This window comes from Tripterygium wilfordii, chromosome 6 (genome assembly GCF_013401445.1).
Source record: "Tripterygium wilfordii isolate XIE 37 chromosome 6, ASM1340144v1, whole genome shotgun sequence".
Taxonomy (NCBI): domain Eukaryota; kingdom Viridiplantae; phylum Streptophyta; class Magnoliopsida; order Celastrales; family Celastraceae; genus Tripterygium; species Tripterygium wilfordii.
Genome location: NC_052237.1, coordinates 2,415,212 through 2,442,419, shown reverse-complemented (window position 1 = coordinate 2,442,419; position 27,208 = coordinate 2,415,212). Strand labels below are relative to the sequence as shown.

At 37.8% G+C, this 27,208-nt stretch overlaps 6 protein-coding genes and 1 long non-coding RNA gene across 12 annotated transcripts; 4 read left to right on the top strand and 3 right to left on the bottom strand.

Moving 5' to 3' along the window:
* The first annotated feature begins 459 nt into the window (after positions 1 to 459).
* On the top strand, positions 460 to 3,842 carry LOC120000376 (acyl-coenzyme A thioesterase 9, mitochondrial). The gene is made up of 5 exons (XM_038848442.1): positions 460 to 1,038; positions 1,456 to 1,633; positions 2,100 to 2,569; positions 3,222 to 3,350; positions 3,457 to 3,842. Exons 1-5 carry the CDS (start codon positions 637 to 639, stop codon positions 3,613 to 3,615), a joined length of 1,338 nt encoding a protein of 445 aa, XP_038704370.1. The 5' UTR covers positions 460 to 636; the 3' UTR covers positions 3,616 to 3,842.
* A 628-nt stretch (positions 3,843 to 4,470) lies between these two features.
* LOC120000377 (mediator of RNA polymerase II transcription subunit 19a-like) lies at positions 4,471 to 9,317 on the bottom strand. Of its 4 annotated transcripts, none has more exons than XM_038848444.1 (8): positions 8,871 to 9,317; positions 7,445 to 7,507; positions 6,849 to 7,138; positions 6,477 to 6,704; positions 5,926 to 5,985; positions 5,622 to 5,764; positions 4,868 to 4,952; positions 4,471 to 4,768 (listed from the first exon to the last, which is right to left on the bottom strand). In XM_038848444.1, the coding sequence occupies exons 2-6, from the start codon at positions 7,473 to 7,475 to the stop codon at positions 5,714 to 5,716; spliced, it is 660 nt and encodes a 219-aa protein (XP_038704372.1). In that variant the 5' UTR covers positions 7,476 to 7,507; positions 8,871 to 9,317; the 3' UTR covers positions 4,471 to 4,768; positions 4,868 to 4,952; positions 5,622 to 5,713. The 4 variants fall into 4 exon arrangements, with proteins under 4 accessions (XP_038704372.1, XP_038704374.1, XP_038704373.1 ...); XM_038848445.1 differs by lacking the exon at positions 4,471 to 4,768 and adding an exon at positions 8,606 to 8,781 and having other exon boundaries at positions 4,777 to 4,952; XM_038848446.1 differs by having other exon boundaries at positions 4,471 to 4,952; positions 5,931 to 5,985.
* Positions 9,318 to 10,669: 1,352 nt separating this feature from the next.
* Positions 10,670 to 13,695, top strand: LOC119999785 (thioredoxin-like protein YLS8). Of its 2 annotated transcripts, XM_038847535.1 has the most exons (3): positions 10,670 to 10,792; positions 11,506 to 11,647; positions 13,179 to 13,695. In XM_038847535.1, the coding sequence occupies exons 2-3, from the start codon at positions 11,528 to 11,530 to the stop codon at positions 13,485 to 13,487; spliced, it is 429 nt and encodes a 142-aa protein (XP_038703463.1). In that variant the 5' UTR covers positions 10,670 to 10,792; positions 11,506 to 11,527; the 3' UTR covers positions 13,488 to 13,695. The 2 variants fall into 2 exon arrangements, with proteins under 2 accessions (XP_038703463.1, XP_038703464.1); XM_038847536.1 differs by lacking the exon at positions 10,670 to 10,792 and having other exon boundaries at positions 11,510 to 11,643.
* A 580-nt stretch (positions 13,696 to 14,275) lies between these two features.
* On the top strand, positions 14,276 to 15,158 carry LOC120000885. Its single transcript, XR_005468682.1, has 2 exons — positions 14,276 to 14,478; positions 14,794 to 15,158. It is a non-coding gene; the product is annotated as an uncharacterized LOC120000885 (long non-coding RNA).
* Positions 15,159 to 15,911: 753 nt separating this feature from the next.
* On the bottom strand, positions 15,912 to 20,014 carry LOC119999907 (60S ribosomal protein L5-like). The gene is made up of 9 exons (XM_038847714.1): positions 19,927 to 20,014; positions 18,654 to 18,723; positions 18,477 to 18,568; positions 17,934 to 18,060; positions 17,774 to 17,853; positions 17,575 to 17,691; positions 16,711 to 16,845; positions 16,462 to 16,631; positions 15,912 to 16,260 (listed from the first exon to the last, which is right to left on the bottom strand). Exons 1-9 carry the CDS (start codon positions 19,927 to 19,929, stop codon positions 16,161 to 16,163), a joined length of 894 nt encoding a protein of 297 aa, XP_038703642.1. The 5' UTR covers positions 19,930 to 20,014; the 3' UTR covers positions 15,912 to 16,160.
* Positions 20,015 to 20,217: 203 nt separating this feature from the next.
* Positions 20,218 to 23,530, top strand: LOC119999909 (uncharacterized protein At4g08330, chloroplastic-like). Of its 2 annotated transcripts, XM_038847717.1 has the most exons (3): positions 20,218 to 20,548; positions 22,429 to 22,520; positions 23,145 to 23,530. In XM_038847717.1, exons 1-3 carry the CDS (start codon positions 20,523 to 20,525, stop codon positions 23,345 to 23,347), a joined length of 321 nt encoding a protein of 106 aa, XP_038703645.1. In that variant the 5' UTR covers positions 20,218 to 20,522; the 3' UTR covers positions 23,348 to 23,530. The 2 variants fall into 2 exon arrangements, with proteins under 2 accessions (XP_038703645.1, XP_038703644.1); XM_038847716.1 differs by having other exon boundaries at positions 20,234 to 20,548; positions 22,429 to 23,523.
* A 155-nt stretch (positions 23,531 to 23,685) lies between these two features.
* On the bottom strand, positions 23,686 to 26,736 carry LOC119999908 (peroxisomal membrane protein 13-like). The gene is made up of 5 exons (XM_038847715.1): positions 26,509 to 26,736; positions 25,614 to 25,844; positions 25,183 to 25,490; positions 24,360 to 24,452; positions 23,686 to 24,206 (listed from the first exon to the last, which is right to left on the bottom strand). Exons 1-5 carry the CDS (start codon positions 26,531 to 26,533, stop codon positions 23,997 to 23,999), a joined length of 867 nt encoding a protein of 288 aa, XP_038703643.1. The 5' UTR covers positions 26,534 to 26,736; the 3' UTR covers positions 23,686 to 23,996.
* Between the last annotated feature and the right edge of the window lie 472 nt (positions 26,737 to 27,208).

Below are 27,208 nucleotides of genomic sequence, written 5' to 3'. Positions count from 1 at the left end.
TCTGATGATAGTGACAATGATGAGGTGAACATTCTTAGTGACGCTATTTGTAAGAAAGTTATTTTTAATGACGCTGTTATGAACAGCGTCAAATGCCTTTTGGATAAAAAAAATGAGGTGAATGTCATTCTGATATTTAAAATATCTCATAAGCCCTATCCGGTAAAAAACTCCGGAAATGGACTGATTTGGAGCTAGTCAGTCTCCCATCAGAGAACAATGACAGAAAAACTGAACAAATCATCTTCGATAAAGTGATGGCCCAAGATCAATATTGACATAGCCCATTTAGCAGAGGCCCAAATAATAAGTCCAACCTGGTGGACCCCGCACTCATCCACGTGAGGAGTAAAGTTGACCGAACTTCTGTGAAGTTGTTCAGTTCCTTTTGCGTGTGTATGACTGTGTGAGAGAGAGGAATAAAAGCGGCTTCCGGAAAATAATTAAAAAAAGAAAAAGAAAAAGAGAGAATCTGACTTCTCCAACATTTATGGACAACCTGACCAGCAAGGCAGCGACCTAACCAACATTCAAGCTCTACTAATTCCATTATTTTTCTTCTTCAAAACCCAAATTCTCTTCTCTGATCGCTTTCAGTTTCAATTCCGTTTCTCGATCATCCCCAAAAATTTTACCATGGAATTCAATTCGTCTTCACCAAGGTCGATCCATATATTTTCCAATTTACGTTCCCCTTTCGGGAACAACGATTCATCAATCGAAGATCCCAATTCTCCGACTACCAGAAAACATATCAGTCTCTGGCCAGGAATGTACCATTCTCCGGTGACGGAAGCTCTCTGGGAGGCCAGGTCTAAGATCTTCGAGAGACTACTAGACCCACCTAAAGATGCGGAGCGAGTTGCTAACCAAGACTCTCTCACAGAGCGGACTCCCTCGCAGAGCCGTACGAGTATTTTGTATAACTTCTCCAAGGATTATACTCTGAGGGAACAGTATAGGGATCCATGGAATGAGTTCAGGATTGGGAAATTGCTTGAAGACCTTGATGCATTGGCTGGGACTATCTCTGTCAAGGTTCAAAATCTTGCATTTCACTTCTGACTTCTTATTGTTCATGGTTTTATCTATCAATGCTTTCAATTCAGTTTTCTTATTTGGATTTGTAGTCTGAACAATTGCATTTCACATAATCTGAACAATTGCCTGCAGTCTTGAACAAACAATCTTAAACTACAATTATAATATACCTCTTCCCTTTTAATTCTGTTACAACTACTTGCAGCCCCTTTCTAGTCTTAGTTCTAAAACAATCTTAGTAGCTTGTGTGCTGTGGCTGCGCGAGAGAAGTGCCGGCCCTATCCATATTCTTCTATTTCCTACATAAAAGTAGAGGCAATGAAGGATCTGGTTCTCCTGCAGTAGATTAAGTAACAAAGAAGCATTATGCTCTTGCTTTTCCTTTAATAATTATATGTTTCAATTTTGCATTAGCACTGCTCTGATGATGATAGCACAACAAGGCCCCTCTTGCTGGTCACTGCTTCTGTTGACAAGATTGTCCTAAAGAAGCCGATCAGTGTTGACATGGATCTGAAAATGGTCGGCTGTGTCGTATGGGTTGGGCGATCATCAATGGACATTCAGTTAGAAGTCATTCAGTCTACAAAAGGTAATTTAATGCAAATTCAAAGTGTAATTTAAACTTCAGGAAAACCTCTTTTAGGTTATGGTGTTAACTCTCAAGTAGCTACATAGCAACTAGCAAGGTTCTCAAAACAAAGTCAACTAAACCCATTGCACGAGGCTGCTACAGGGCCTTGTAAATGTCAGATGTAAAAATATCCTTAGCTCTGCATTGTGGAAGAGGCTGTTTACGTGGTTTGAATCTGCAAAAAAAAGAATTACCACTGATCCATGGTTTGTCCTTGGTAAGTTTCTTCAATTCAAATCTATCCAAAAAAAGGTTCTTGAAGTCAATGAAAAATATACAACAAGCCATTGAACTGCCCAGGTAATATAGTTAACTACTGGAGGTTCCCTTGAATGTTACTATTGTCAGTTTGTCACTAAACAAAGGCTTGTCTATTGGAGTTGGTGTTTCAAAGCTCTAAAACTGTGCACAATTGTTTATGCAGATAATTCCAGTGTGACAGACTCAGTAGCTCTGTCAGCAAACTTCATATTTGTGGCCCGGGACTCTAAGACTAGGAAAGCTGCTCCAGTGAACCGGCTCTCACCACAAACCGAGAAAGAGAAGTTACTTTTTGAGGAGGCTGAAGCAAGGAGTAAATTAAGGAAGAGCAAGGCAGTAGGAAATAATAGAGGATTTGAGAATGAGGAGGTAAACAGACTTCAAGCATTGTTGACCGAGGGCCGAATCTTCAGTGACATGCCAGCCCTGGCAGACAGAAATAGCATTCTTCTCCGGGATACACGCCTTGAACACTCTTTGATTTGCCAGCCACAGCAAAGGAACCTCCATGGTAGAATTTTTGGAGGTTTTTTGATGCACCGAGCATTTGAATTGGCTTTCTCAACGGCTTATGCCTTTGCTGGATTGGCTCCTTACTTTCTGGAGATTGATCATGTTGATTTTCTAAGACCTGTAAGTACCTCTGTTCTTTCCTTCTAGTATAGTCTAACTGCATTGTGGTGATGTTTCTTTCATGTGAAGTGAAAAACCACTTTAAACTTCCCTGCGAGAACAATGCCTGTGTTACCAAGTGAGCATAGTTTTCTTCATCATAGGTTAGACATGAGATTCTGATATAGTCTTCACTAACCATTCGGTTGCCTTAGAAGAGATCATGTTCAAGTAAGGTCGTGTTTTCTTTAACCATTCAATAGAACATAAGTACACATAACTTGAAATTCTATTATCCAAAACACATAGTGAGTTTTAAATGAAATTTTTATGTATAGCAGAGAGTGTGAGAGAGAGAGGGAGGATTTATAGGTTTATCTGTTATTTTATTGAATTGTCAAAGGTTATGCATAGAAACAGCCTACCCCTATGCATAAGTAAGTTGCAGACAGAAGAAATAAGAAATTTTATATGCTTTTCAGCATTGCAGGATGGAAAGTCCTGCATTATATTCAAATTATGCAACATGGGTTCTCAGTTCTTTAGGGTACTAGCAGTGTATGTCGAGCTCATTTATCGTACTTGAGATGTCTGTTATTATCATTTTCTGGCTGTTTGGATGGCATTCACTCTCAGATGACTCATATGGTGAGGTTGATATTTCTGATGACAGGTGGATGTGGGGGATTTCCTTCGTTTCAAATCTTGTGTTCTCTACACAGAACTTGAAAACCCGGATCATCCTTTAATCAATGTTGAAGTTGTTGCTCATGTTACAAGGCCAGAGCTCAGATCTAGTGAGGTCAGCTTCTATATGCCGAACCAATAAATACAGAATCTTTTTTCTATCTGCATTTGCTTACTTGTTTCTCTCCTCTCTCTCTCCTCTCTCTGTATATGTGAAATAGGTATCAAATACATTCTACTTCACATTCACCATACGTCCAGAGGCAAAGTCCACGAACAAAGGATTCAGGATTCGCAATGTTGTTCCAGCAACAGAGGAAGAAGCACGTCATATCCTGGAGCGCATGGATGCAAAGGCCATACAGTCAGCCAAAGAGTGAGTGATAAAAGGGCATATATTTCAATTGCACAACAAAATAAAAGTCAATGAAGCCATCTTGAAGAAGGATGACTATTGAAAAATAGAAGTAGCTATAAATGATGTTATACTTGAACCATAAGACAAGATTGGCTTTGCAGCTGTATTGATACAAAGGGTATGATTATCAAGCACACATTAGAAGATGAGATTCTGTTTAAGATAAAATAGAATTGAATCTTCATCCCATGCCAATGTCCTCTATACCGCTACATGCTCTCTGCAAAATTATTTCGTGTTTTTCTTTAGGCCCCATTTACAAGCCCGACTAGCGCAGTCGGTAGAGGCAACGGGGCGTGGGTTCGAACCTCATGCCTTTTGTTTTGCATACTATTAGTGGGCCACTGGCCCAGTTTCTTTTACTCGGGCTGACTACAGTGGCTTTTTAAAGGCCTAGTAATCTACCCTGCAATTAGAGGAGTAAAGAACCGGCCCGCAACGGGAAGGCCCACAGCCAGGCCTGGAGTTTCATGGGCCGGTCCTTGAATCTCACTACCGTGAGCCCTGGCCCGGCATAGTGGGTCGTCTTTAATGGGCCGGCCCATTCCTAGCAAATGGGCACTTGGCCAGTTATCTTGCGCTTTAAGCCCCAGAAAGAAGGATTCTGTGAAGCCAAAAATTAACCGTTGTAAGAATGGTCTAGCGGAGTAGTCCTGCCCCATCTTTTGACATTTCCAGAAACATGTGCTATGTCGTTGGACCATCCTGTTCGAAGACGAACACGTAGGAATGCAAGCCCTGGTTTCAGTTATTTTCCACCTGTTTGAAACTTTGGTCTGTGCATGTAAGGCAACAGAGATAATTATTCACTTCGAAGAAAAAAACTGTTCCACCCTCATAATAGAATAGTAGTAATAATAACTATGATGTGCAGTAGTAATGTTAAATCAATAACCCATTGCCTTATTTACAAAGAATATTTCCTCTCTACAAGTCTGAGGTTATTGCAACCCCAGGTCCTCTCTACCCTTCTAGAAATTCTTGGGCATCTATCGCTATGATTAGGAAAGTAAGCAAACCATATACAGAATCCCCTTTGTTAAACCTATTCTTCCTACAACTAAAGGCTGCAAATTCTAATTCAAACTGATAATCGACTAAGCATTGGACTGCTGCTGAAAAAGACAAAAAAAAAATACTACAATTGACAGGCTGAAATATCCACTACACCATAAAAGTGAGACAGAAAAGGGAAAAAAAAAATCCAGTCTTACCTAAAACCAGAAATTATACCATGATATTGTTATGTTACAAAAATTATACCATGATCGTCACATTCTTTAGTCAGTTCAGAAGTCACTGCACAACAACAGTAAACACAAGTGTCAACAAATCGAAATCGATAGAACTATTACAAAGACAATGGCTATGTTTCATCACAACCCATAGAGGGCAAAGTATTGATCGTACTGGGTGCAATGAATACAAATACAAAACTACAAGAGCCCATAAAATATCACTATTAGTCTATTACTGGAGAGAATCACATTCAAAAGAACATATTACTGGAGAGCATCACATTAAAAAAAAAAAACAAACTGGAGAGCATCAGTTGCAATCAGCTTATGACAATAAAATTCAAAAATAATCAAGTACTAGAACCTGTTTTCACCCACCACAAACTAGAGTTGCACTGATTTTAGGAAGGAAAAGCACAAGTCTTTACAAAAAGCTACCAACAACTGGAGCAATATTGTGTTCACAATTCACAATTAGGGTACAATACCAGCCCCTTGGAACTGGGACAATGAAATTCAAAAGCTATACACAGTAGTCCAAGGGCTATTATTCCAAGTCCAACCTCTCAGCAAACCTCAGATATAATGATTTTACAGTTATTTCTCAATAAGTTAACTCATATTTCAATGACATAGCAAAAGCATCTGAAAGCATATTAGAATCTTAAACATCTTTTGAAAACAAATAAAATATTAGTATACCAGATAGAGGTCAAAAAGAAACATTTACCTCAAGCAATTTGACAACATTAGGCGAAAAATCCTTCAAAACTCTCAGCGACGACCATTTGAGAATACAATGAACTACAATATGCCACCATTTCAGCCTGCTACCTTTATTGCACCCATATCATCAATTTTGGAACTCCTATGCTGCAACGCAAATTGATAATAACTTAATAAGCATGAGGCTTGATCATGGACACATAAAGTGCTAATAACAGGATAACAGAAAAAATCTCATGGTATTCATGTAAGTCATGAAAGCAGAGTGTACAATAAAATCACATGAGTTTGATATTAATCGTCATTACCTTACTTTTTTTGTGTCTATGAGCATCATTGAGATCTTCATCTCCATTGTGCTTCCTTTTCTGAGAAAATTTGAACCAGTAAATACAATAAGGGACACACTGAAATTCCCAATAAAAATAAGCTAAACAACACCCGTGCACGGGTTCTCGCAATGGGTAGGGTTGGGGACATGCAAGATGTACGCACATCTTACCCCTACATAATATGTGGGGAGGCTGTTTCTAAGACTTGAACTTGGGGCCACATTTTCCAATGACATAGGAAAAAAGAATTTAAAAGAGGTTTATATGCATAAAACCTGCCACCTTAAACTAAAAATAACAACAACCATTAGTTCTCAACACAGGACCAGCTGCTTTTCAGTGTCCCAAATGAGGAATGTGTCATTTAAAGATCAAAAGAACTATTTAGTCCAGTAACAAGGAGAACGAAAATGAACTTGTTGACTACCACAGTCCTAACAGGAAATCACAGCCATGCTAATCCAAATTTGATAATAGAGATTTTTAACACCCAGACGAAGTTTGAGAGAGAGCAACAATTTCTCAACCTTTTCATGGTGTTTCTTCAAGTGTTCAGCACTGTGATCAATAAGCCCACTTTTATCTTTCTTCTTCTCCTTGTCTTTATCTTTACTTCGATCCTTGTGGCGGTGCTTGTGCTTCTTATGCTCTTTATCCTTCTCTTTATCTTTATCTTTGTGCTTTTTATGCTTCCTTTCCTTGTCCTTGGACTCACTCTTCGATTTCCCAGCAATTGTAGGAGTCCCTTTCTCTGCCTAAACAACAAATTGAGTTTGCGAAAGGAATTCAGTAACCTCATAGTGCCACGCAATAGAGAAAACATCAATTGGGGGGGGAAAAAAAAACACACTAAACTTATTTTAGGATTTAATGTGCGTGTGTGTGTGTAGATTTCTTACAAGAGGTAACTCAATGGGAGCAGATTCCCTCAGCAAGAAAGCCTCTCTGAGAATATCAAGGTCAAATGGTTGTATGCGGGCGTTTGTATCCCTGGAATAGGATGTATTCTGTAGAAGCTGATCCAACTGCATCCCTTCACCTTTTCTGATTTCTGTGTCTCCCACCACGTTGTGAAGATAATGTGTATCTGAAATTGATACAGGAAGTGTCCGCTTGCAGAAAAAGTCATGGTGGGGTAACAACTTGAAGTGGCTTATAAGATCAACAGCGCCAGTCAGTTCCCTTGGTCCTGAAAGTTCAAATGGGGCAGTGTTTTTCTCAATTGCATGCCAATGAAATTTAGAAGAAAATGGGCTAACCAAAATTATTCATAATAGCACAAAAGACGTAGAAACAACAAACACCAAAGGGTAGCCATTTGATATACCAGTTTGCTGCTATATGCAAGCCATAAAATGTTCTGATTTTGAAGATGAACAAGAGCTACAAATCTTTATGGTAAACCACCTAAAAGGTATTTTTATCATATATGACATAATAGAACCAAAATCTCCAAGTAAAACCAAAATAGTCTGGGGTTCTGAGTGAAATTTACCTGTTCCAAACTTCTTGCCTTCAGGATCCATGAATCAATGGTTCATGAAAAGGACATAAACAACTGCAAGTTTATGGACATTCAGATAAATTATTACCATAAAACAAATTCGAGTTTGAAATATCTAACAGAGATGTAAAAGTGGTTCCCCAAAAAACCCTGCTTTAATAGACAACCAAAAATTTGGTAAAATATATTACCACATTTGACCCAACCCTACAGGGTAAAACCCTGTGTAGTAGCAACCACTCGCAAACAAACTGTTTCCCATGTGTTATAAATGGGAGTGCACATTTATGTCCGGTGATAAGTCCCAAATTCCAGTTCAATCCCAGGATCTCATCCAACACATCTTTCAGCCCATATGGTTATATTTATTGTTAAAACATTAAACTTATATAAAATATTTCCTTCAGAATCAATATCATAGACGGTTGTATTTCTGTTAAAACTTAAACCTTATATACGTTATTTTATTCGCAATCAATAATGACACAACACGATGGTGTAATTATTTTATTCGCAATCAATAATGCCACAACACAATGGTGTAACCCCCCCACCCCCCAACTCTCCCTCATTGTGCAAATTATAAACTGGAAGACCAAACAGTGTGAGGAGGGGAGAAATGATGACCAGCATATGTATAATTCATGCTCCCTTGAACAACATCCACTTAAACATTTTCATTAGCCTATTCAGCATGTAACAAATGCAGCATAAATCCTAACATCTTTAGTATGTAGTTGCCTAAAGTGCATGGCATTTAACACCAATGACAAGGACGTACACTCCAACTACTTAAAAAGAAAAGCATCAACGTAAATTAATTTGAGAAAATATAAGCAAAAACAAAAGGTCAGCTTACTACCTTCCATCTAATATAAGATCACACCGAAAATTCCGAATGCATGCTATCACTAGTATCACACACAAATTTCATAAGCCCACAATTCAAACTAAACACCAAAAGGGATTAATTCTTGAACCCAAATAGTAAGCTACCTATGCAGATTCATCCATATGGTTCTAAATCTCTCAAAAAAATTATTATGCATGTTTATTTAGGTTTCCTAATACTTCGTCCCTCAAAAAAATCATCTCAGACTTCTTATATTCTACATTTCATTGAGATTCTTCCGAAACACTTTCTTTATTTACCTTTTGATTTCCTTATTCTCGATTTGAAATTCCTCTTAAAGCTTCATTGCCGACTATAGATTTTTCTCCACAAAAACCCTCTTTCGATATCTTAAGTCTCCTTTCCCGTACATCCCTACATGTTCTCAATCCATGCCGTTGCTTTCAGATACTTTCCTTTAGAAGTGAGAATAGAACTGAAGAACATAAAGCAGGTTGAATTTGAAAACAAATACCACCATACAATGAGCAAATTCTAACTAACAGAAGGATCCCATAGACATACCATTGACATGGATCCCAAATTCTTGCACTTCCAGCTCGGATCACAGAGACAGAGTGTTGAATTCAAGCTTATCGGCTTCACCTTCTCTTCTCCCTTTAACTTGTACAGACAGAACAAATCCTCAAAGTAAACCTGGACCACCTCTGCTCTCTTGAAAGAGACAATATCCAGCGAAAGAATTGATTCGAAATAATCTTAATTCACATTAACATTCCAAAAACCCCCAAACTCTTTGACTTGTTTGAAACATCAATGTCCGGTGATTACGAAGCATGAATTCCATGAATTAGGGCAGAAGCGGACAGTGCTCGATAGTGGATTTGACAGATCAAACAAGTTCGCAGAGAAATAAGAGTGCGTTTTGTAGTATTTGAAGCAGCAAAGTGGCCGGACTAGGGTTTGGCCGTTTGGGGGATTTCACGCGAATGAGGACCAGCACTCACCTCGTTTCTCTCAAATCCGCGAATGTGAATTTATATTCCTCAACTTTCCTGCATAGGGGCTATTATGGTATTTCACAGCCATCCATTTTGCAATATCAAATTTTTGTGCATACAAGATTTTATTTTAAAAAAAATAAAGAAATTAGGCCCTACTCTTTTCTTTTTTTTTTATAAACCACAAATAAATATAACCAAAACAGATAAATACAACAGGTCATCGGATAAGAAGACCTGAAACATGGAAACATAGTACAACTCCGAAAAAATATGAAAAACAAAATAAGAAGGAATGGTCCAAAATAAACATAGGATAGTGTTAGGGGCGTTCCTGAGAGCGGACGAGAATGACGGTCGTCTAGGGCCTCATATTTTTGAAAAAAATTAAATTATTAGTAGTATAGTAGTCATAAGAAATATTGTAAATGAGTAAACTATATTGTCTATTGAAAGTGATTTAACGGAAAAAATTGATTACACCAATATAATTAATGATTTGCATCTAAAAATGCTATAAGATGTCATATTTAAGTAACATATACAATATTTAAATTTTTTTTAAGAGGTCCCTTATTTGAAGTTTGCCCAGGGCCTTCGAATACTCGGGTACGCCACTGGATAGTGCAAGTAAACACAAATACAATGGCAAGCGCTGTTTCGACAAACACGGGGTACCAAATCTATTGCAAATCATCAACTTAGTGCTGATCAGTAGGGAAGGTGAAGAAATTAACTGAGGGACAAGAGATGCCTTATTAGAGTCTTTGATGACAATCTATCTTCTGCAGTGATGGTTCGTGTCTTAAGTAACTTGATAATTAGGCCCTACTCTTACACCATAGATTTTGCATTTCTAAAATATTAACGAAAAATACGACCAATCCATCGAATCCATATGGTCCATTTAGCAAGATCATGAGCCAGATTAAATTCTTACTTGACCTATGAATCTTCACGATTTTATCAACCTTCAAATGATGAAAGTCTCATGTCTAATGCTTTAAATTATCAACTGTATCATCCACAATGCAAACGGTACGTCATGACCCGTTCGGGACTCCGTTATGCACCTAAAAAATGGAGTTTTTTCCAACAACTGCCCTCCGTTTATCAATTCAAGTGTTTGATGGAGTGTTACATTACACATGAAACCTACGGATTCGCAATGAAAGTCGAAGCTTGTGAGAGCTTATGTGACACGTCAAATGTTTTTTATCAACACAACTCACCTCAGTTGATCAAAATACAAACCACTCTCAAATGAACCCAATATTTACGAGAATACTCGCGTGCGAGTCACGTAGGCAGTGGCAAAATGGTAATATTTACAAACGCGAACATATTCTATTACAGTAATCTTCTGTTCTTCCATCAGCTCTCTATAAATCGTCGAAAATGGGTCTCCATCAACATCATCGAGTGACCTCCTTCGACGGAGACCAGACACTCCGGATTCTTCACCGCCACAAGTGACCTCTTACCGTAAGTCCTCTCTTGAGTTCCGGAACCTATTATTTTCACTTTTTGTCAATTGCTGGTATGTGATTGAATTAATTTAGATGATAAGATTACATTCTGAATTGCTATATGTGGTTTTATTTATAGTCGTTTATAAGTGAGGGTTTCGATCTTGGCTTGATTTATGATTGTTCGTGTGATAGGGTTTCCCATCTAGATTGTTTTATTATCTTAAAAGACTTATTGTGCCAGAGTTTATGGAAATAATTCGTTAGAATCTAAGTGATTTTTCCTCTCTATCTGTTCTTTGCCTTGACTGCTAAGATCTTGCGTCACTGGTTTTCAGGGCGATTGCATATATATATATATTACATCCTAACCACTGAAATTTCGTGAAAACTATTGGTCATTTGGTTGTAATATATCATGGTTGCTTGGAGTTTATAGTATATACAGAATATTAGTATGTCGTGCATGGCTCTTTTTTCTGTGATTTAGCTATGCTGTATTGTTTTCTTTTATACTGCAATTTCTGCGAGTGGATTTCAAAACCTATGAGAGTGACGAATATGGTGAGTTTATACTTCCGTTACAACCTTACAGCTTTTCTATTTATGAGGGCCTCTCAATATTTATCTTCTGTATAGAAAGAATGTTGGATGTGTTTTTTTGATCTTATTAAATGTTCAATTTAATTCGCAATCTTTGATGACTTAATGGAGTTTTTGACCCCTCAGTAACGCCAAAGAGAAAGAGAGGATGTCTTACCTGCTGCCACACCTGCACTCAGGATGGGCTGTTGACCAGGCCATCCTTGCCGAGGAAGAGCGTCTTGTGGTTATCCGTTTCGGCCACGACTGGGATGAAACCTGCATGCAGGTATTTTTGAAACCCCTCTCTTCCTTCGAATTGCAATTATCATTCTAATTGTGGTTATCCTAGACATAAATGCACAAATCTGCTTTAATTTGTTGTTAGGACATGAAACCCTTAATCTTGTATATTTATGTGGTTAGAATTTCAATGGTTGTTCACTTGTTTGTTAGATCTAGCGCAGGTAATCTTGTTGCTGTTTGTCTGATGGTCCACTACAATATCATATGTGAAGTTTCTATATTTGCCGAACTTTGAAATTTGCATCTTGATCTTTCTTTAAATTCAACTTGAAGCACAAATCGAACTGAAAAATTATAATGTGCATAGTTAGAATATTTTGCTAAATTGGATATTGTTCGTTTTGGGGGATAGTAGATGTCTTAGCATTAATATGCACCAGTCATCAGCAGCAGCACAAACAACATTTACTATCATCAAAATAATCCTTTAGGGCATATGCCTATTTTCTATTGATCTTTTACAATTTTTGCTAGGGTTGAAAGTTGATGTAATTTTCATGCTTGTCAAACATTGAGAAAATGATCTGAAAAGAAGTTAATATCCTAATGAAAATAATGACATTCTAGAAGTTCAGAAGTGTAGCCTGGATGGCCCTGTTTATGACAGTTTTTTTTTTTTGGTCGGACTGATATGACCTTAATGTTTATGTAAGTTATTTCATTTTACTGGTGAATGTCACGTCTTATTAGTCCACTTGTTGTCTAGGTTCGGAGAGATTATAGGATCATTGTTCTTTCTTTGATAAGAATCTATGTCTTTATGAGGTTCATCCTCTGAATTTAATTATATGGGATCCAAAGAGCCCATGTCTTTCATCTGTAGGATTCCAGGTTCCAGGTTCAATTGGAAGTTCAAATCTAATCGTTTTCAAATGAGTTGTGCATTGAGTCTGGTTTTTTTACCAGTTGCCTTTCGAGCATTGTGAATTTGTAATACGTCTGAGGAGTTCAGTTGAACTACAAGGTCTTTTTGGAATAAGTTTTGGGGTTGTCCTTGTTTTTTTGACAAGTAATGGGTCATATCCCTATTTTGGGTGGGGACAATGCTAGAGACCCTCAAAATTTGATCCCCAAAAGTCCCCCAAATCTATGTGGCATTAAAATAGCCATTGATTAAAAACACACATGTAGGGTCCACTTCACATCCAACACTTCACATTAAATGAGGGTCTTTTAGGGGTCACTTTTTGAGGGTCTCAAGCATCATCCTTTGGGTGGTGGGGGAAGGTGGAAGTGTAAAGTAGTGACTCTGACTAGGCCACAGGCTCCTTCCAGTTGAACTACAAGCTTGTAATCTCTTTTTTTTTTTGATAGAAATTTTAATGTTGACTACCCACACTATTATTGAATGTTCTTTTTTGAATTATGTGTGACCCGATATTGCTGTCATAGATTTTGATGCTTAGATGAGTTTTCTATGTTATTGAATTGTTTTCATCCATTATTGAAGGATTGTTGTCCATATATTTAGTTACCTGACTAACTTGTTGAACATGTTGCTTACATTTGTTTAGATGGATGAGGTACTGGCGTCAGTTGCTGAAACAATAAAGAACTTTGCTGTCATTTACCTGGTTGATATCACCGAGGTGCCTGATTTTAACACAATGTATGAGCTATACGACCCATCCACAATCATGTTCTTTTTCAGGAACAAGCACATCATGATTGACCTTGGGACTGGAAACAACAATAAGATAAACTGGGCTTTGAAGGACAAGCAGGAGTTTATCGACATTATTGAGACTTTGTATCGGGGTGCTAGGAAAGGCCGCGGTCTGGTAATTGCTCCAAAAGACTATTCTACCAAGTACCGCTACTGAGTGCTCGAGTATGTTGGTATTGGGAACTTGTTTGCGCAAACCTGTGGCATAAGTGCTAATGCAAAAACAGGGATGTATTGATGTACTAGTTTGACACTAATTGTGGACGTAGATACATACTTCGTGCTCCCTTGCTTTTGTACAAGGAAATAGACATGTTTCTTTTAAGGTTAAATGCTTCTATTTTTGTCTGCATGGCATGCCTCTATTATCTTCCTTCCTCTTCCTCTTCGTTTTTGTTTTTTTTTTTGCTTCCAAAGCCCCTTTTTTAACGTTCATTCTCCAGTGTTATTTCATTTTTTTTAATGGTCACTTTAGAGAAGTGAAAGGGTTCTGACTTGTTTAGATGAGCATAATTAGCACATTTACATAATTTTAGTACTTGTTGAATCGTAGCCAACGAAAGGTGGCTCGGTTGGCAATCGATTTCATTAGATATATGTGTTCAAGTTTCGATTTCAATTAGAAGAATATTTCTCAATGGTATTTAAAAAAAAATCCTGTCTCTTAAATAATTATCAGGATTAAGTTGATTACATATTCCATTATTAAATCAAATGGGCTAAGTTGGGTAAGAGGGGATAATTAATGATCGAATTCAATTATTTTTTAGTAAATACAAAATTTTCAGAACATATCTTTCAACTTTTTTTCATTATCTGATTTGTGTTTTTGGCAAACATATCTTAAAATTTTATGTAAAACGTGCGCTTTGTGTTACAAAAAGTGTTAGGTCAAACGGCGCGTTTTGTTTTGTAGTTTCAAAACGCGCATAACGTGGCTGCCAGGCAAGGCCGCAAGGCAGGCGACGAAGAATATATTGAGAGAGAGAGAGACTAGTCGTCTCGCTCATACTAAAGTGCTTTTTGTGTGAACTTGATACCTTCTTTTCTTCCTTGATCATGGATCATCCCTGAATGCAAACGCTGTATCTAACTGTTCCAGATCACTCTCGCTGGTGTTGGCTGGGCATTTAAACATTCAGCTACAGGTACTGGTTTATATTACTCTCATCAATCACAATAGGACCTTTTTTTTAAGCAATTCATTGCATTGGTAGCTGAATTAGACGATACTCAATCTCTGTCTTCTGTTCTGATTCTATGCATATTTCCATTGAAGTGGTCTTACTGTTGATTGCCGTTCTTTGATTAGTAACTTTATTTCAATCTATGGAAATAAGAGAAATATGATAGATAAATGAGAGAATGTGATAAGCAGGTTGGGTTTCTGGATGAGGTTGTTGATGGCGAAACAAGAGGATTTGTTTGTTTATTTTAATTTTGTTCGGTTGTTGGAAAACCAGGTTTTCTAATGTGCATATCGCCCTCACTGGTGTGGATGGAATACTGTGATCTCCTGAATTTACTATTTGCTATTGGGGTTTGGTCACAGCGTATATCACCGTTGCTATTCTTGCGTCTTTTCGAGCCATTGGCTTCCTCTGTCTTTTCTGATCCAGAAAAGCCATTTAAGAAAGCTATCATGCGATATGCACAGCTAGTCATTGGCCCTGACGGCAGTGGAAAGGTAGTTTACTGGTTCATATAACGTATTGGTAGCAATTGAGTTCAATTCCCGCTATGAGCAATACTCTTGTAGGGTTTTGACAGAAAACTTATGTCTTCAATTCTGTGTGCACAAGGGTCTGACGATCCAAGTTTATACTCATATCAATTGTTCAAAAATCATTTGTCCCAGGCATATGCTATCCTGTAACCTATTTTGGGGTTGTTTTTTGTGGCTTTGAAATAACCATTTCATCATTGGCTTTTAGTTCAACAAAGTTTTATTAGTGTGTCGGTATTGTTGGCACATTGATGACTCTAGCTGCGGCCCGCTTCGCCAAACACATCATTTTACATCTGACTACGGCCCGCTTCACCAAACACATCATTTTACAGGGTGGTACCACCCACCTATTGGAGCTTTTTCTGGGACGGTTTGATGATTGACATGGGTCTCCATGCCTTTTTGCGTGGATCCCACACTAAAACATGATATTTCTTTTTAAAAAAAAATTTGTTTGCTGGGAGTCCATAACTTTTTATTAAATATATTGTTTATTTATATTATACATATTAAATATATTTATATTAATATTAATATTAACTAGATTAATTTATTAAAATGAAATAAATATAATAATTAATATTTATATTGAAATGAAATGAAATAAATAAAATTAAAAAAACAGAAACAACATATATTTTACAACATAACTGCTAACAACTTTACATTTTAAACTCAGCTTAAAAGTTAATGTTGAAAATCAACACAACCACTCTACTAGACTCTATATGCTTAGTACAAAATCACAAATGCTTTATTACTTGTGAAGTGATGAAGAGCTATTTGTATCTCAGTTTTATTTTTGCTAAACTGGCAAGACACAAGTTTATTATACGAAGCACGGAAGGAGAATGACCCAGTTTCAATCAATGCCTTTGTTTACTATAAAATATCCATATGGATAAGTATAAAACAAGGTTCACATAAGAAAACATCAAGCTCAATAACAAAACTGATGCAAGTTTGATTTTATCAAAACAAGATATGTTCTTTCATTCACTAGAAACAACATCCAAAATCTTCTGCTTCGTTATAAACTTCAGTAGATCATCACGATGGCCAAAAAATGGTAGCACAAGCAACAAGGTTTAAGTACCCGGGTCACTCATCATCATCTTCATCGGCAGCAGCATTCAGAGCCTGCAATCTTTCTATCAATTTAGCCTTTCTTTCTTCATAACTTAGCTTCTTAAGGTTATACCTGCCACCAAAAAATTAAAAACAAAAATAAATTGAGCATCCCAATCGCAAACTTTGGCACTAAAAACATTGTTTGGAGGCAATCAACACTTCCGACTCAAATGGGAGGACTGGACATGATATCACATTTTGCCCAAATTATGACGCATCTGTTATCAGGGGTGATAGAGGACTTTGAGATATAAGAATAGACGGTCATTACCTCTTGTGCTCTTTCGGAGGCTGCTTCTCAGATTTCTTCACTGTCGGGTCACTGCGTATGGCAGCATGAACCTTTTTGTACAACTCCTCTATGTTATCTGACTCGATACCCTTCTTTATATATTCACCAAAGTGAGATTGATACTTATCTGGCTCATCTTCCATCAAAGTCTGCATACTCCCAAAACAGATATGAAATGACGTATATAAAATGTCTAGCATCCAATACTAAGATTTAGATCAAACTCACCCTCATGTATGCAGCAACATGGCCACCATAGATGTACTTGCGGTGAACTTCAGCATCAAGTTGCTTATCATCTTTGTTGAATCCAGCAAACCTCTTGTCACTGTGAGGTATATCAAGTCCACCATCCAAAGCTCCCTATATAGAAAAAAGAAATTCCTTTAGAGATACATACATGGATCAATGAGACGAGCACGGGGTATTGTTTCCAGAAGATAACAATAAATGCAATGTTTTACTTGAGTTTTGAAATAGAATCTATTCCTTCAGCCATAACAAGTAAAAGCAACTTCAAATCACACAAAAAAAAAGGTAAAGAGGAGGATTTGTACGTCACATGGCTAACCCAAGGTGGTAAAGGTAGCAACTCTGCTACACAAGGCAATGGAATATGAGACATAACGGAGATTCTATCGAAAGAAAACCTACAACGTCTGGCATGGATCTGCAATGTTTACTTTGGAATCTACAAACACAACTCACGTGCTCCGGTTTTGTGAGGGGCTTTCAAGACCCCCTGCCACATTAGCAAGATATAGAACTCCAAATACATTGGAATTAATAATAAAATAAACAAGCTCATTCAAAAAATAAAATAAACAAGCCAAACTCAAGTACTGTTGCCATTTCAAGCAGGAAAAACAAAATATCCAGCTCAACGAAATATCCAGCTTAACAAGTGACAAACTGACAAAAATATTTCAAGACTTTCAGTACTAATTGCTCTCATAAAAGACAACAAGTAAAAGATGAGGAAACCTAAAGCAAAAAGCTTTTTGCTAACCTTTCGTAGGATTTGAGGTGGCACAAAGAAAAACAACATTCATGAAATCTTCTGGAGTTTAGTTCAAGAAATGGGCACTATACCTTGAGAGCGCCAAAGACACGATTCCCAGTAGTTGTCCTCACTAGACCAACATCAAGGAGAGCACGGAATGGTCTCCTGGTTTCAGCTGGTTCAACAGAGAAATCCTCTCCAGTTGCCTGCTCACAAAATAATATTTCCATCCACCTAAGTGGGCCAACAAAGAGTATAGATGGACATTATTACATATAAGACATATACCTCAACATTTCCCTCGTACTCCTCATCCATCTCAAGCATCTTAAGAACTCGGCGGGCTAACAGAAGCCCAGTGCAGTATGCTGACATTATGAAAGCAGCACTTAGAAAGCTTGCATTGCTGGAAAAGTTCAATGACCTGACAAAACGTAAAGTCATATACCTGCTGCATAATTTGAAAGACCCACTTCAAGGCCATAGCGAGGTAGCTCGTGGGAATAAGCAGATGCAAGAACCATATCACCCGCAATGCTAGCAGATATAATCTGTGCAGTTACATCTTTGTTTGACTAATAATGTTGTCAAGGTTATCACGTTAAACCATCTTGTGTACCAACTCCAGAAAATGCAGCAAGTACACCTCAAGCCAAATATGAATTAACTACTTAACTCTAATGAAGCCATTTAACAGTCCAGAAAATCAACCTCAAAGCAACTATCATGGGTCCAATGCAAAACCCACATCCAGTCAGACCATGGGTATAAAACTGAAGCCCCAAAAGCTTTTAAAAAATGGCCATACTGTTAAAATCATAGCATTGAATGCCAAAAAAAATCAATCTGCATTATTGACATCCAACATTGCACAGAAATATATGTCTACTAACAGCTCATTCCTTTACTGTTGAATCAGTAAAATAACATCATCTCCAACCAAGCAACTATATGATCTATTGAATCATGTTTGAGTGGACAAAAAGGATACAAATCGCACAACGAACCGATACTTTGGAGTATTGTACTTATTTTTATCCTGGTTGATAAGGCGAATCCTGGCCCGGTAGTCTGTCTTGCCCTCTAGAAAATTTGAATTGAAATCAAAGAACTGTTGAACTAAATAAACAAAAGATAGCAAAAACATCAAACAGCAAAAAAAACATACGCCTTCTCCTCTTGTATTTAACTTGAAAACGCTTAAAATAAGCTTTAGACTTTTGTGCTTTGACAAATACCTGCAATACAATAGGGGTCAAGTTTTTTGGGATCTAGAAAACTAAACAGCAAACACCTTCAAAATATTGCGCAGAAATCTAAAACTACCACAACTAAAAGAACGTCACAGAAATTTTCCTCCGTCTAGACATTGGGAAAAAATAATCAGTCAGACTAGAAAATATTTCTGATGTTCTGACCAAATATAACAATCCAAAAACAATTACAACATGAAAATTGTGAATGATCATACATTACTATTAATATACAGAGGAAAAATATGCCTTATTTCTCTCAAAAAGATAACAGAATCAACAGATATTACGAACTATTTTCACGCACAAATATAATTCATTAAGATTCTAAGAAACTAGTTCCATTCTCTACTGGGCAATACTTCTATTCCAAATTTCCAACACAACAAAGTATTGGCTGGTGCAAGGTTAAAGCGCAAAAACAGAGTACTCTCAGTCGTATATGCATGTAAAAGACATGACTTACCAAAAATAACAAAAAATTGTCACATCGTCACACTCTTTAGTCTTTTGATTAACCACAAAAGCAGCAATTGAAGCCAGGATACTTCCAACTAAACTATGCCATTTCAATGATTTCAAAAAATTGACTCACGGCCAAACAATAAAACACATTGCGAAAGGGAACTATACAGATCCTCAGTAGGCATTTTGACATATATCCATAGATATTGGTTGCATTAGAAGAATTTATTCGCAAGTAGTAACGTAAAGCGTAATATGCATGGGAAATTCACATAAACACAGAATAAATAGATAAGCATGAGGTCACAGCATGTGGTTATAACAAGGACGCAAACAATGCTGCAACATTGTCGAAAACGTCTCACGAAATCTCATCTCTGTATAGTTGCTAAGAAAAAGGTAGAGGCGGAGAAAAGACAAAAACAACAACAAAAATATCTGGCCTAGCAGATCCGTCACTTCTAAGCACTTTTGTTTGATCAGCTCACCAACACAAAAAAATACATAAGCATCAAAGAACAGAAGCAGGGACTCATGCTTCACATCTCGGATTCAATTAGCGAAACGCAACCAAATTACAAAGATTCATCTAAGAACTGAACAGACGAAGTGGATAAGGAACTGACATTCAAATTGAAGCTTCAATGTTAAAATGCTATCCAAGCTTCATTGAAATAACAGTTTTAAAGGAACAACGCATGAAAATTGCAGAGGTTTCATTACCATTGTTGGCGCCTGACGAAGGCTTGGAAGCAACGGCAAGAGGTCGTAGAAGTTCGACGGGCCAAAAACCCTAGTCTGCTTATAATATATAAATCAACGGCTAGGATTAGTCTGGATGTCACATTGAGAAAGGGCCAGGCCCGGTCTCCTAAAATACGATCGGTAATTGGGCCAGTTTTAAAATAAGGCCCAATTTTAGGAGAGTGTGAAGAGAGGCCTTTTTGGGCCCAAAACAAACTCAATTGGCTCACGGACACAGTGGCACACGCAGAAGGCAAAAGCTCTTCTCGATTTGTGTTCAAGACAGAGACTTCCAACTTCCAAGTTCAATGACGGGGGAATCCGAAAGCTCCTATCAAAGTCAAAGCCTGTTCAGTTAATCCTACCTCACATTGAAAGTCGAAAACGACAATTAAACGGGCGTTGTTAGAGTCGTATTGAATAATCAGTCAAAATCCATCGGCTTTGACTTGCAAAACCTCCCGATTCACAATAAATACTGCTCACCATCGCTGTTGCAACAAGCCAACAACACAGCTGTAATGATCGCAGTTTAATGGATCCACAATGAGCTTCATCTGATCATCGGGAAGAGGATGTCCCAAGCTGATGTCTCTTACAGGTAATCTCTTTGATTTGAATAGTGTTGCTCGATTTCTCCTGATTGCGCTTTTCGCTGCGATATTATTGGAATTAACGGTGCTTCTGCAATAATATCATCCTTGTTTGATTTTTGGGGGTTGAAAAGCAACTTCTGGCGATTATGTTTTGTATTTATTGCTTGGTTAGTTGGTTGGGACTAAAATTTGGCCTTTATATTGTGTCTTTTGCATTTGGAAGTCGTTTTCGTGACTTAGAAAGGATGAATTTGAGCATAATTTAGTCTGCACATTTGGCTGATGATCAATCTGTTCAGTTATGCGCTTCTATTTTATATGGATGTGTGGTGCATAGCCGTATATTGTTAGATTGAGATACATTGTGTTTTTGTGGGAAGGAAGAGAGGAAGGGTTAGGGAAGGGATATGAGAGGTACGTCTAATTGACTATGAACATATCTTATAGTGTAATTTGTTTGTCCAATTAATTTTTTAATTTTAGGAGTCTCTGCATCTTTATGGGGAAAGTTATAATAGAAGTCGTATAGAATCGGGGATTATGGAGGAATCTATGTATATGGATGTAATCTCGTGATTGTTTGAATGATGAAAGATCTAACAATTCCGGGAGAATTTTCTAGCCAGAGATTTACTTTGGTTGTCTGAAGGTACTAGCATTCTTCTTCATTTTCTTTCTCCGCAATTCAAGGCTGTTCCTTATTATTTTAAGTCCTAATTTCTAGTTTTCAAAACTGAAAATCATTCCACAACCTTATATTTTGCCCATTAGTTGTTCATCGTTTTACTGTTTACAGCCCCAAAACACTTTCCAAAACTTCACTTTTTTCACCTTATTCCGTGTTCGGTACTTGCCTAACCTTAACCCAATAGCAACCCTATATTCCTCAACCTCTTTTAGCTTTGAAGCGCAAATTGTGATATTTGAGCTTTCTTCTTTTTTCAATCTCATCACTAGTACTTTGTTTGATTTAAGGCTGGATATAACAATGGAATATTGGCACAATTTCATTTGCTAGGGAGATTAGTAAAGGAACTAGATCTGAAAAGAGGTAAAAGTGTAAAATTTGTTGTTATAAAATTCAATTTGGGTTAGTGTTAGCGTCAACTGAAGAGGAGAAGTGAGAAATCAACGAAGATGGTTTTAAATAAAAGAAGGCAACAATCGGTGACCATCATATGTGATCTTGGGATGCAAGGTATAGTGTAGCACTGTAGCAATAAGACACATCTGATTTAGTTATTTTCCTTTAGTTTACAGTGGTTGTTTTGTTGGGCATCGTCTCACCAATCTAGCACTAACCAAGTGTGCAGAGCATATCATTGGTTTCTCAGAGATAGACAATATTTTGCTTTTTGACTCCTCCCTCCCTTTCTAAGTCTTCTGGTCCTGGGAGTCATAGAGTTGTACCTCTGCATGCATCTGTGTGTTATTTATGTGTTATATGCTTTTACTTCCCTTGCAAAGCCTTCTGCACATGCCAAACCAATCTACAGTTGTTTCATGTTTACCACTACACCTTTTTTCTGTTTCTTTTATGCTCTTATAAAGTTGCTTCGGGACTCCCCCTTTTCACTTTCCTAGTTTGTGTACTCATTCAGTTTCAGCCTAGCAGAGTGTTACTGTGTTAGTTATTGATCCAGCAATTTTCTCGTGTTGCTTCTTTTCTTTTCTTTTCTTTTTGAGCTCTCATCATGTCTTGGAGAGAATAATGTGAACACAAATAGCATTGAGGAGCAGAATTCTTATATCTGATCATTCCTCGTACAGTGTTGTGAATCTTTATATTCCTTTCCATGATGCAAATGGCAAACTATGATTGCTTAAAATTTGTGAATTCTGTAAAATAATGATTTTTTTTTACCCCCTACATTTTTCTGTGCAGTTGTGGGTCTTGCGGATACCCTTTGAATTTAACATCTTCCAATCGAATCACCTCTGCCATTGGATCTGAATATCGCAAATCCATAAAGAAAGGTTTTATCTCCTTCCTTTCTGTTGATTTGAGTCGCTTCACACAGGTTGACGAGGTAAACTGTTTTGTCTTTCACTGGGGTCGTTATCGTTCGAAAACAAAACTTTTATGTCGAAAATGTGGGGTTCATATTGGCTATGGCTATGGGGACACACATGTTCTCTGTGGTTTTGACTCGCCCAACTCATCAAGCTCAACCTATAAAAAGTTTGTTATAAAGATCCGAGCTCTACAGCCTTCAGAAGAAAGCTAAAGAGAATGTAAAGAGGTTGACATGGAAAATGCTTCAAGTGGTGGTCATACTTCAGTACTGCACCTACCTGATGATTGCCTTTCTTTTATTTATTCACGGCTTGACTGTAACTTTGACCGTGAATCATTTGGTTTGACTTGCCATCAGTTGCTTAATATTCAAAATGTTGGCCACCAATCCTTACAATTTCACTTTTCACTCGGGATACTGACTTTACGATATGATACCAACTTTGAGGTTAACTCCCACCATCTCTCTAGGCTGCTCACCCGTTATGATTCAGGCCTCACTCATTTGCAATACTACAGTTCAAAGTTGCACACCCTTTATTTGGATTGTTGTCTTGCACTCACTGATGATGGGCTTTCTGTAGTTGTCGCTGGCTATCGCTCCTTAGAAGTTATTTGTATTCACCGGTGCATAGTCACAGAAGTTGCCTTGGAGGTTTTGGCCGCCAGCTCTTGCTTTGCAATGAAACTTGTGAATCTGTCTCACTCTGCGCGTCTTTCTGACAATGGGTTGAGAGCTCTATCCCAGGCATGCTATAAGCTTCTTGCAGTGGAGGCATCTATTTGATCATTATTGGATGGCATACTCTGTGCCCTTGGGAACGCTATAGTAGTTTATATTTTGTTTCGTTTGGTATATAGTTATATATTGCTCATTAGATTTTTCAGATGGCATTATGCATGCCATTGGAAATCCAATCATACCTGTATTTTGTTTGCGGAATATACTGATGCTATTTGTTACTCTCAATTCTCAACTTAGCGCAATCCGACCAGGCTCGATCCTGCTCCAAGTTAGTCCATTATGTAGTACAAATGCATAAACCAGTATCACAAAACCCTTGATAAAAACCATCATTTATTTCTGAAAACCAACACTTGCTTGAATTGCGCTGCTCACGTAACTGATGCTCAACATACATTATACAAAATATATGTGAAGACAAAAGAATTATTCATGAGAACTCTAGGTTGAAATCATATTATATGCAACCCTTTCCACCCGACGAGATTCTACTCACATTTTCCTACTGAGCTTTATGGAGTCTTGGGTGTCAAATCAGCTCATTTCAAGCAAACAACACTTGTACTTCAGCTTCAGCTACTCCAACCTGCAGAGGCAGGTATAGAGTTTCCCATTTGGATTGAAACCATCAAACGATCTGGTTGATTTATCTGGAGCCTGACATAAACGTGGAAATATTTCAGATTCATTTCTACTGATGCCTCCCCCAGACGTCATCCCATGCACCATTTGGCACAGCCTTAGGCCCCTGAATGTAGTTCTGATGTCCACGAGGGTTGTGAGGTACCGGGAGTCCATCAGGTCCTGGTCCAGGAACCCTCTTTGGCTTTGTTCTGATTCCCAACAGTCTGAGAACAAACCTGGCCAACTCTCCATACAAAACACCTGAGCTGTCAAAAAGCTGCAACGATAACATCAAGTGTCATTATGTGCCACATTAAGGCTTAAGCTCGACAAACAAAGACCAAAGGTTCAACTTCAACCACTAACTACATATAATTCAACTACGTAAATTAGCAAGGGAGGACGGACAATAAACTTTGATGGACAGTACCTGAAGGAGAGCAGACATAAACATGTGGAATGCCTGGGTATTCTGGTCTATCAGAATTGATATCCGGCCAAAAAAGGTCACAACTCCTTGCATCTGTCATTGTCACAGAAATTAGTTAAGTAATAGATATGATATCAAAAAGACAGATCACACTCGGGCCATAGCAGTGATCCACTTCAACAGTGGTAAACTCATTTCACATTAACACAAGTGTAATGTCTTGTACAATTTGAATTAGTGTTTCACCCAAGATACAAGGATCTAAGGATACAGAAAAGTTGTTAGGACATAAGATGGATATTTTGAAACAAAACATCTACCCATAAAAGGAAAATATCAGAGAACTTCATCATGCTCTTCCATGCCAATTCCATTCCTAGCCATCTTTTGCATACATTTCTCCCCCTCAGATCCACAATTATCGAACCTTATCCAGTATTCCAGTGAGTTTGAAAACATTTATGACCATGTAATGAAGGGAGCCGAACTAATACCAAAATCAAGTGAAAGGAGAACTGCATGCCCTATAGATTGAAAATATGCTCATGCATGAAGTCATGACATAAGACTACTGCCAGTTGAAAAACACCAGTCCCTAGTATTTGAAAGATGCCAAATATCACCAGAATCAATTCCCAAAACCACTCATCAATAAATAAAGTTGAAGGATTAACTCAGGAAGTAAGACTTTAGCATCCCAAATAAGTAAAGGCTTTCATTGTTCATCAAGCATTCAGGTATTTGAAACTTGAGGCATTTGGTAATATATCCCAGGATGGGAAAAAAAGAAGGAAAAGAATAATTTTTTTAAAAAAATCCTCACCACTCTAAGGAATGAAATCCAAAAGCCCGGCGGAGATGCGGGAGAACCAAATGGATTGTTAGGATCCTGCTCACCAAATGGACCCATTCCCATTCCTCCCATTCCATAACCACCCATTTGGCCTCCAAAACCACCACCATACATTCCCCCGCCATACATGCCAGAGCCTCCATACATCCCTCCATAACCTCCTCTAGACATGCTATTCCCGTATAATCCACCACCGTACGTGCTTCCATACCCACCATATGAAGAGCCGTACATTCCCGATCCATAACCAGAATTATAATTAAGACCAGAACCATAACCTGCATTGGGCATGTAATCAAAACATTACTTATAGATGGTTAAAATCAATCAATAGAAATCCTCGATTGCACTGGGTGCTGCCCAGATAAAGATTCAAGATAGGGACAGAGATCAACAAATACCTCCATAACTACTCCCATAGGTCTGCTGCTGCTCCCATGGCCTAGTAGGCACAGGCCTAGTAAGAGTATTTCTGTTTGCGGCTGTGTTAGTTGGGGGAACAATTTCACCAGGTCTTGCTGTTCCAGATGCCTCAACCACATCACTAGTGCTGCCAGGTGATGGTGGTTTAAAAGGACCAGAACCAGATGTGGTGGCTGCTGTTTCCCAAGGTTTTGGAGGTGGGTTACCAGCTGTATTGGAAGTATAAGTAAGTTACGGAATAGAAACTGCAAAAATATATTATGTGTATATTTCCGGACACCACCCATTACGGGAGACTTGTGCACGAGAGTTGTTTACTTTTTTACAGACATTTGATTATCGTAGCAAGAAATACTAAACGTTTTACCACATATTCATCTTCTATGACACCTAACGCCCAATCAAGACTTCACCAAACAAATAAATAACCAGTTCTTGTCTCTGCCCATCTCTCGGAACAAAATCCCAATCCACTCAAACACAAATATGCAATTATTAGTCAATCACAGAAGATAAGATTGATCAACTCTGAGAACTAGATGGAAGGAAAGCAGGCAAAAGCTGAAGACAAGGTCGAACGGTTTCACATATTTTATCCTCCCAAAGTCCAAAACCCTAAACCGACGCAAATTCCGCCAAGCCATCAAAACGATAGAATTTTCCCTCTCTTAAATTTTGGCAGAACACATCACCATGCAAATCTTGAAAATTTTTATCAGACATATCAACCAAGGCACCAATAATCCCCAGATGCAGTGAAATCTGATAGGAACTATATATAATGTAAATCAAAATCGAATAAAAACGATACATTAACAATTAAGTCATCAAAAAATCGATGGATTTCAAGAAATAAAAAACAAAAACACGAACCTCTTGATTGGGAATTGGACTCCATGGCCGATGTGTTAGAGGACTGTGTAATCTCTGAGCCCACCGAAGAGGATAGACAGAGAATCGAAGGTCACCACCGTCAAGTGGTTGATTATTCCGCTATCTTTTCTGATCCGTTGGATTGTAGCCGTGTAAGAGCGACCTAGCCTTTTATTTGGTTAACTGGGTATGGATTCTCGCTTTTGACGCGTTGACATTGGCCTTCCCATCTTCAAAGAAGGTAGCCGGTAGAGCGAGAACTAATTTACGTTTGCCTAAAAATATATAATAAATAACGCAAACGTTTTTCTTGTTTATTTTTCCCCTAATATTTTATCTTCTTAAAAAAAAAACACTTTTGACCCCGTTTTGGGGCTTGTTTGGACTGATAGAAGAAAACTTAATTTTTATAATAAAAGAAAAAGGAGGAGATTATAAGATTAAATGAGACTTTGATTAATGGACCATGAAAAAATTACATTGAGAATTTATCCAAGAGTAAGGTTGATTTTGAGAATTTATTGGGTTCAAAAGATTTTAGGTGTGCGTCATAGTAAATCATTTGGATTTAGTTTTATCCAAGAGTAAGGTTAGCTGTTTCGGATCTACAGTCATAAATAGTGTGTATTTCGAGGAGATTATGAGGCGATTGATGAGAGGTAACCTACCTATAAAGGTGTTGACAAAGTAAACTTAATGA

Excerpts from the sequence above, each read along its gene's own strand:
- LOC120000376 (XM_038848442.1), top strand. The coding sequence starts at position 637 with ATGGAATTCAATTCGTCTTCACCAAGGTCGATCCATATATTTTCCAAT. Across the intron at positions 1,634-2,099 it reads AGTCATTCAGTCTACAAAAG|ATAATTCCAGTGTGACAGAC; the intron begins GTAATTTAATGC and ends TTGTTTATGCAG. Across the intron at positions 2,570-3,221 it reads ATGTTGATTTTCTAAGACCT|GTGGATGTGGGGGATTTCCT; the intron begins GTAAGTACCTCT and ends TTCTGATGACAG.
- LOC119999907 (XM_038847714.1), bottom strand. Across the intron at positions 16,846-17,574 it reads GTGTCTTTGGCGCTCTCAAG|GGAGCTTTGGATGGTGGACT; the intron begins GTATAGTGCCCA and ends TTTTCTATATAG. Across the intron at positions 16,632-16,710 it reads ATGTTGCTGCATACATGAGG|ACTTTGATGGAAGATGAGCC; the intron begins GTGAGTTTGATC and ends GGGAGTATGCAG.
- LOC120000377 (XM_038848444.1), bottom strand. The coding sequence starts at position 7,475 with ATGGATCCTGAAGGCAAGAAGTTTGGAACAG. Across the intron at positions 6,705-6,848 it reads CTCCCATTGAGTTACCTCTT|GCAGAGAAAGGGACTCCTAC; the intron begins GTAAGAAATCTA and ends TTTGTTGTTTAG. Across the intron at positions 5,986-6,476 it reads TGAAGAAACACCATGAAAAG|AAAAGGAAGCACAATGGAGA; the intron begins GTTGAGAAATTG and ends AAATTTTCTCAG.
- LOC119999908 (XM_038847715.1), bottom strand. The coding sequence starts at position 26,533 with ATGGAGTCCAATTCCCAATCAAGAG. Across the intron at positions 25,491-25,613 it reads CTATGGGAGTAGTTATGGAG|GTTATGGTTCTGGTCTTAAT; the intron begins GTATTTGTTGAT and ends TGCCCAATGCAG. Across the intron at positions 24,453-25,182 it reads GGATTTCATTCCTTAGAGTG|ATGCAAGGAGTTGTGACCTT; the intron begins GTGAGGATTTTT and ends TGACAATGACAG.
- LOC119999909 (XM_038847716.1), top strand. The coding sequence starts at position 20,523 with ATGTCCCAAGCTGATGTCTCTTACAG. Across the intron at positions 20,549-22,428 it reads CAAGCTGATGTCTCTTACAG|TTGTGGGTCTTGCGGATACC; the intron begins GTAATCTCTTTG and ends TTTTCTGTGCAG.
- LOC119999785 (XM_038847535.1), top strand. The coding sequence starts at position 11,528 with ATGTCTTACCTGCTGCCACACCTGCACTCAGGATGGGCTGTTGACCAG. Across the intron at positions 11,648-13,178 it reads GGGATGAAACCTGCATGCAG|ATGGATGAGGTACTGGCGTC; the intron begins GTATTTTTGAAA and ends ACATTTGTTTAG.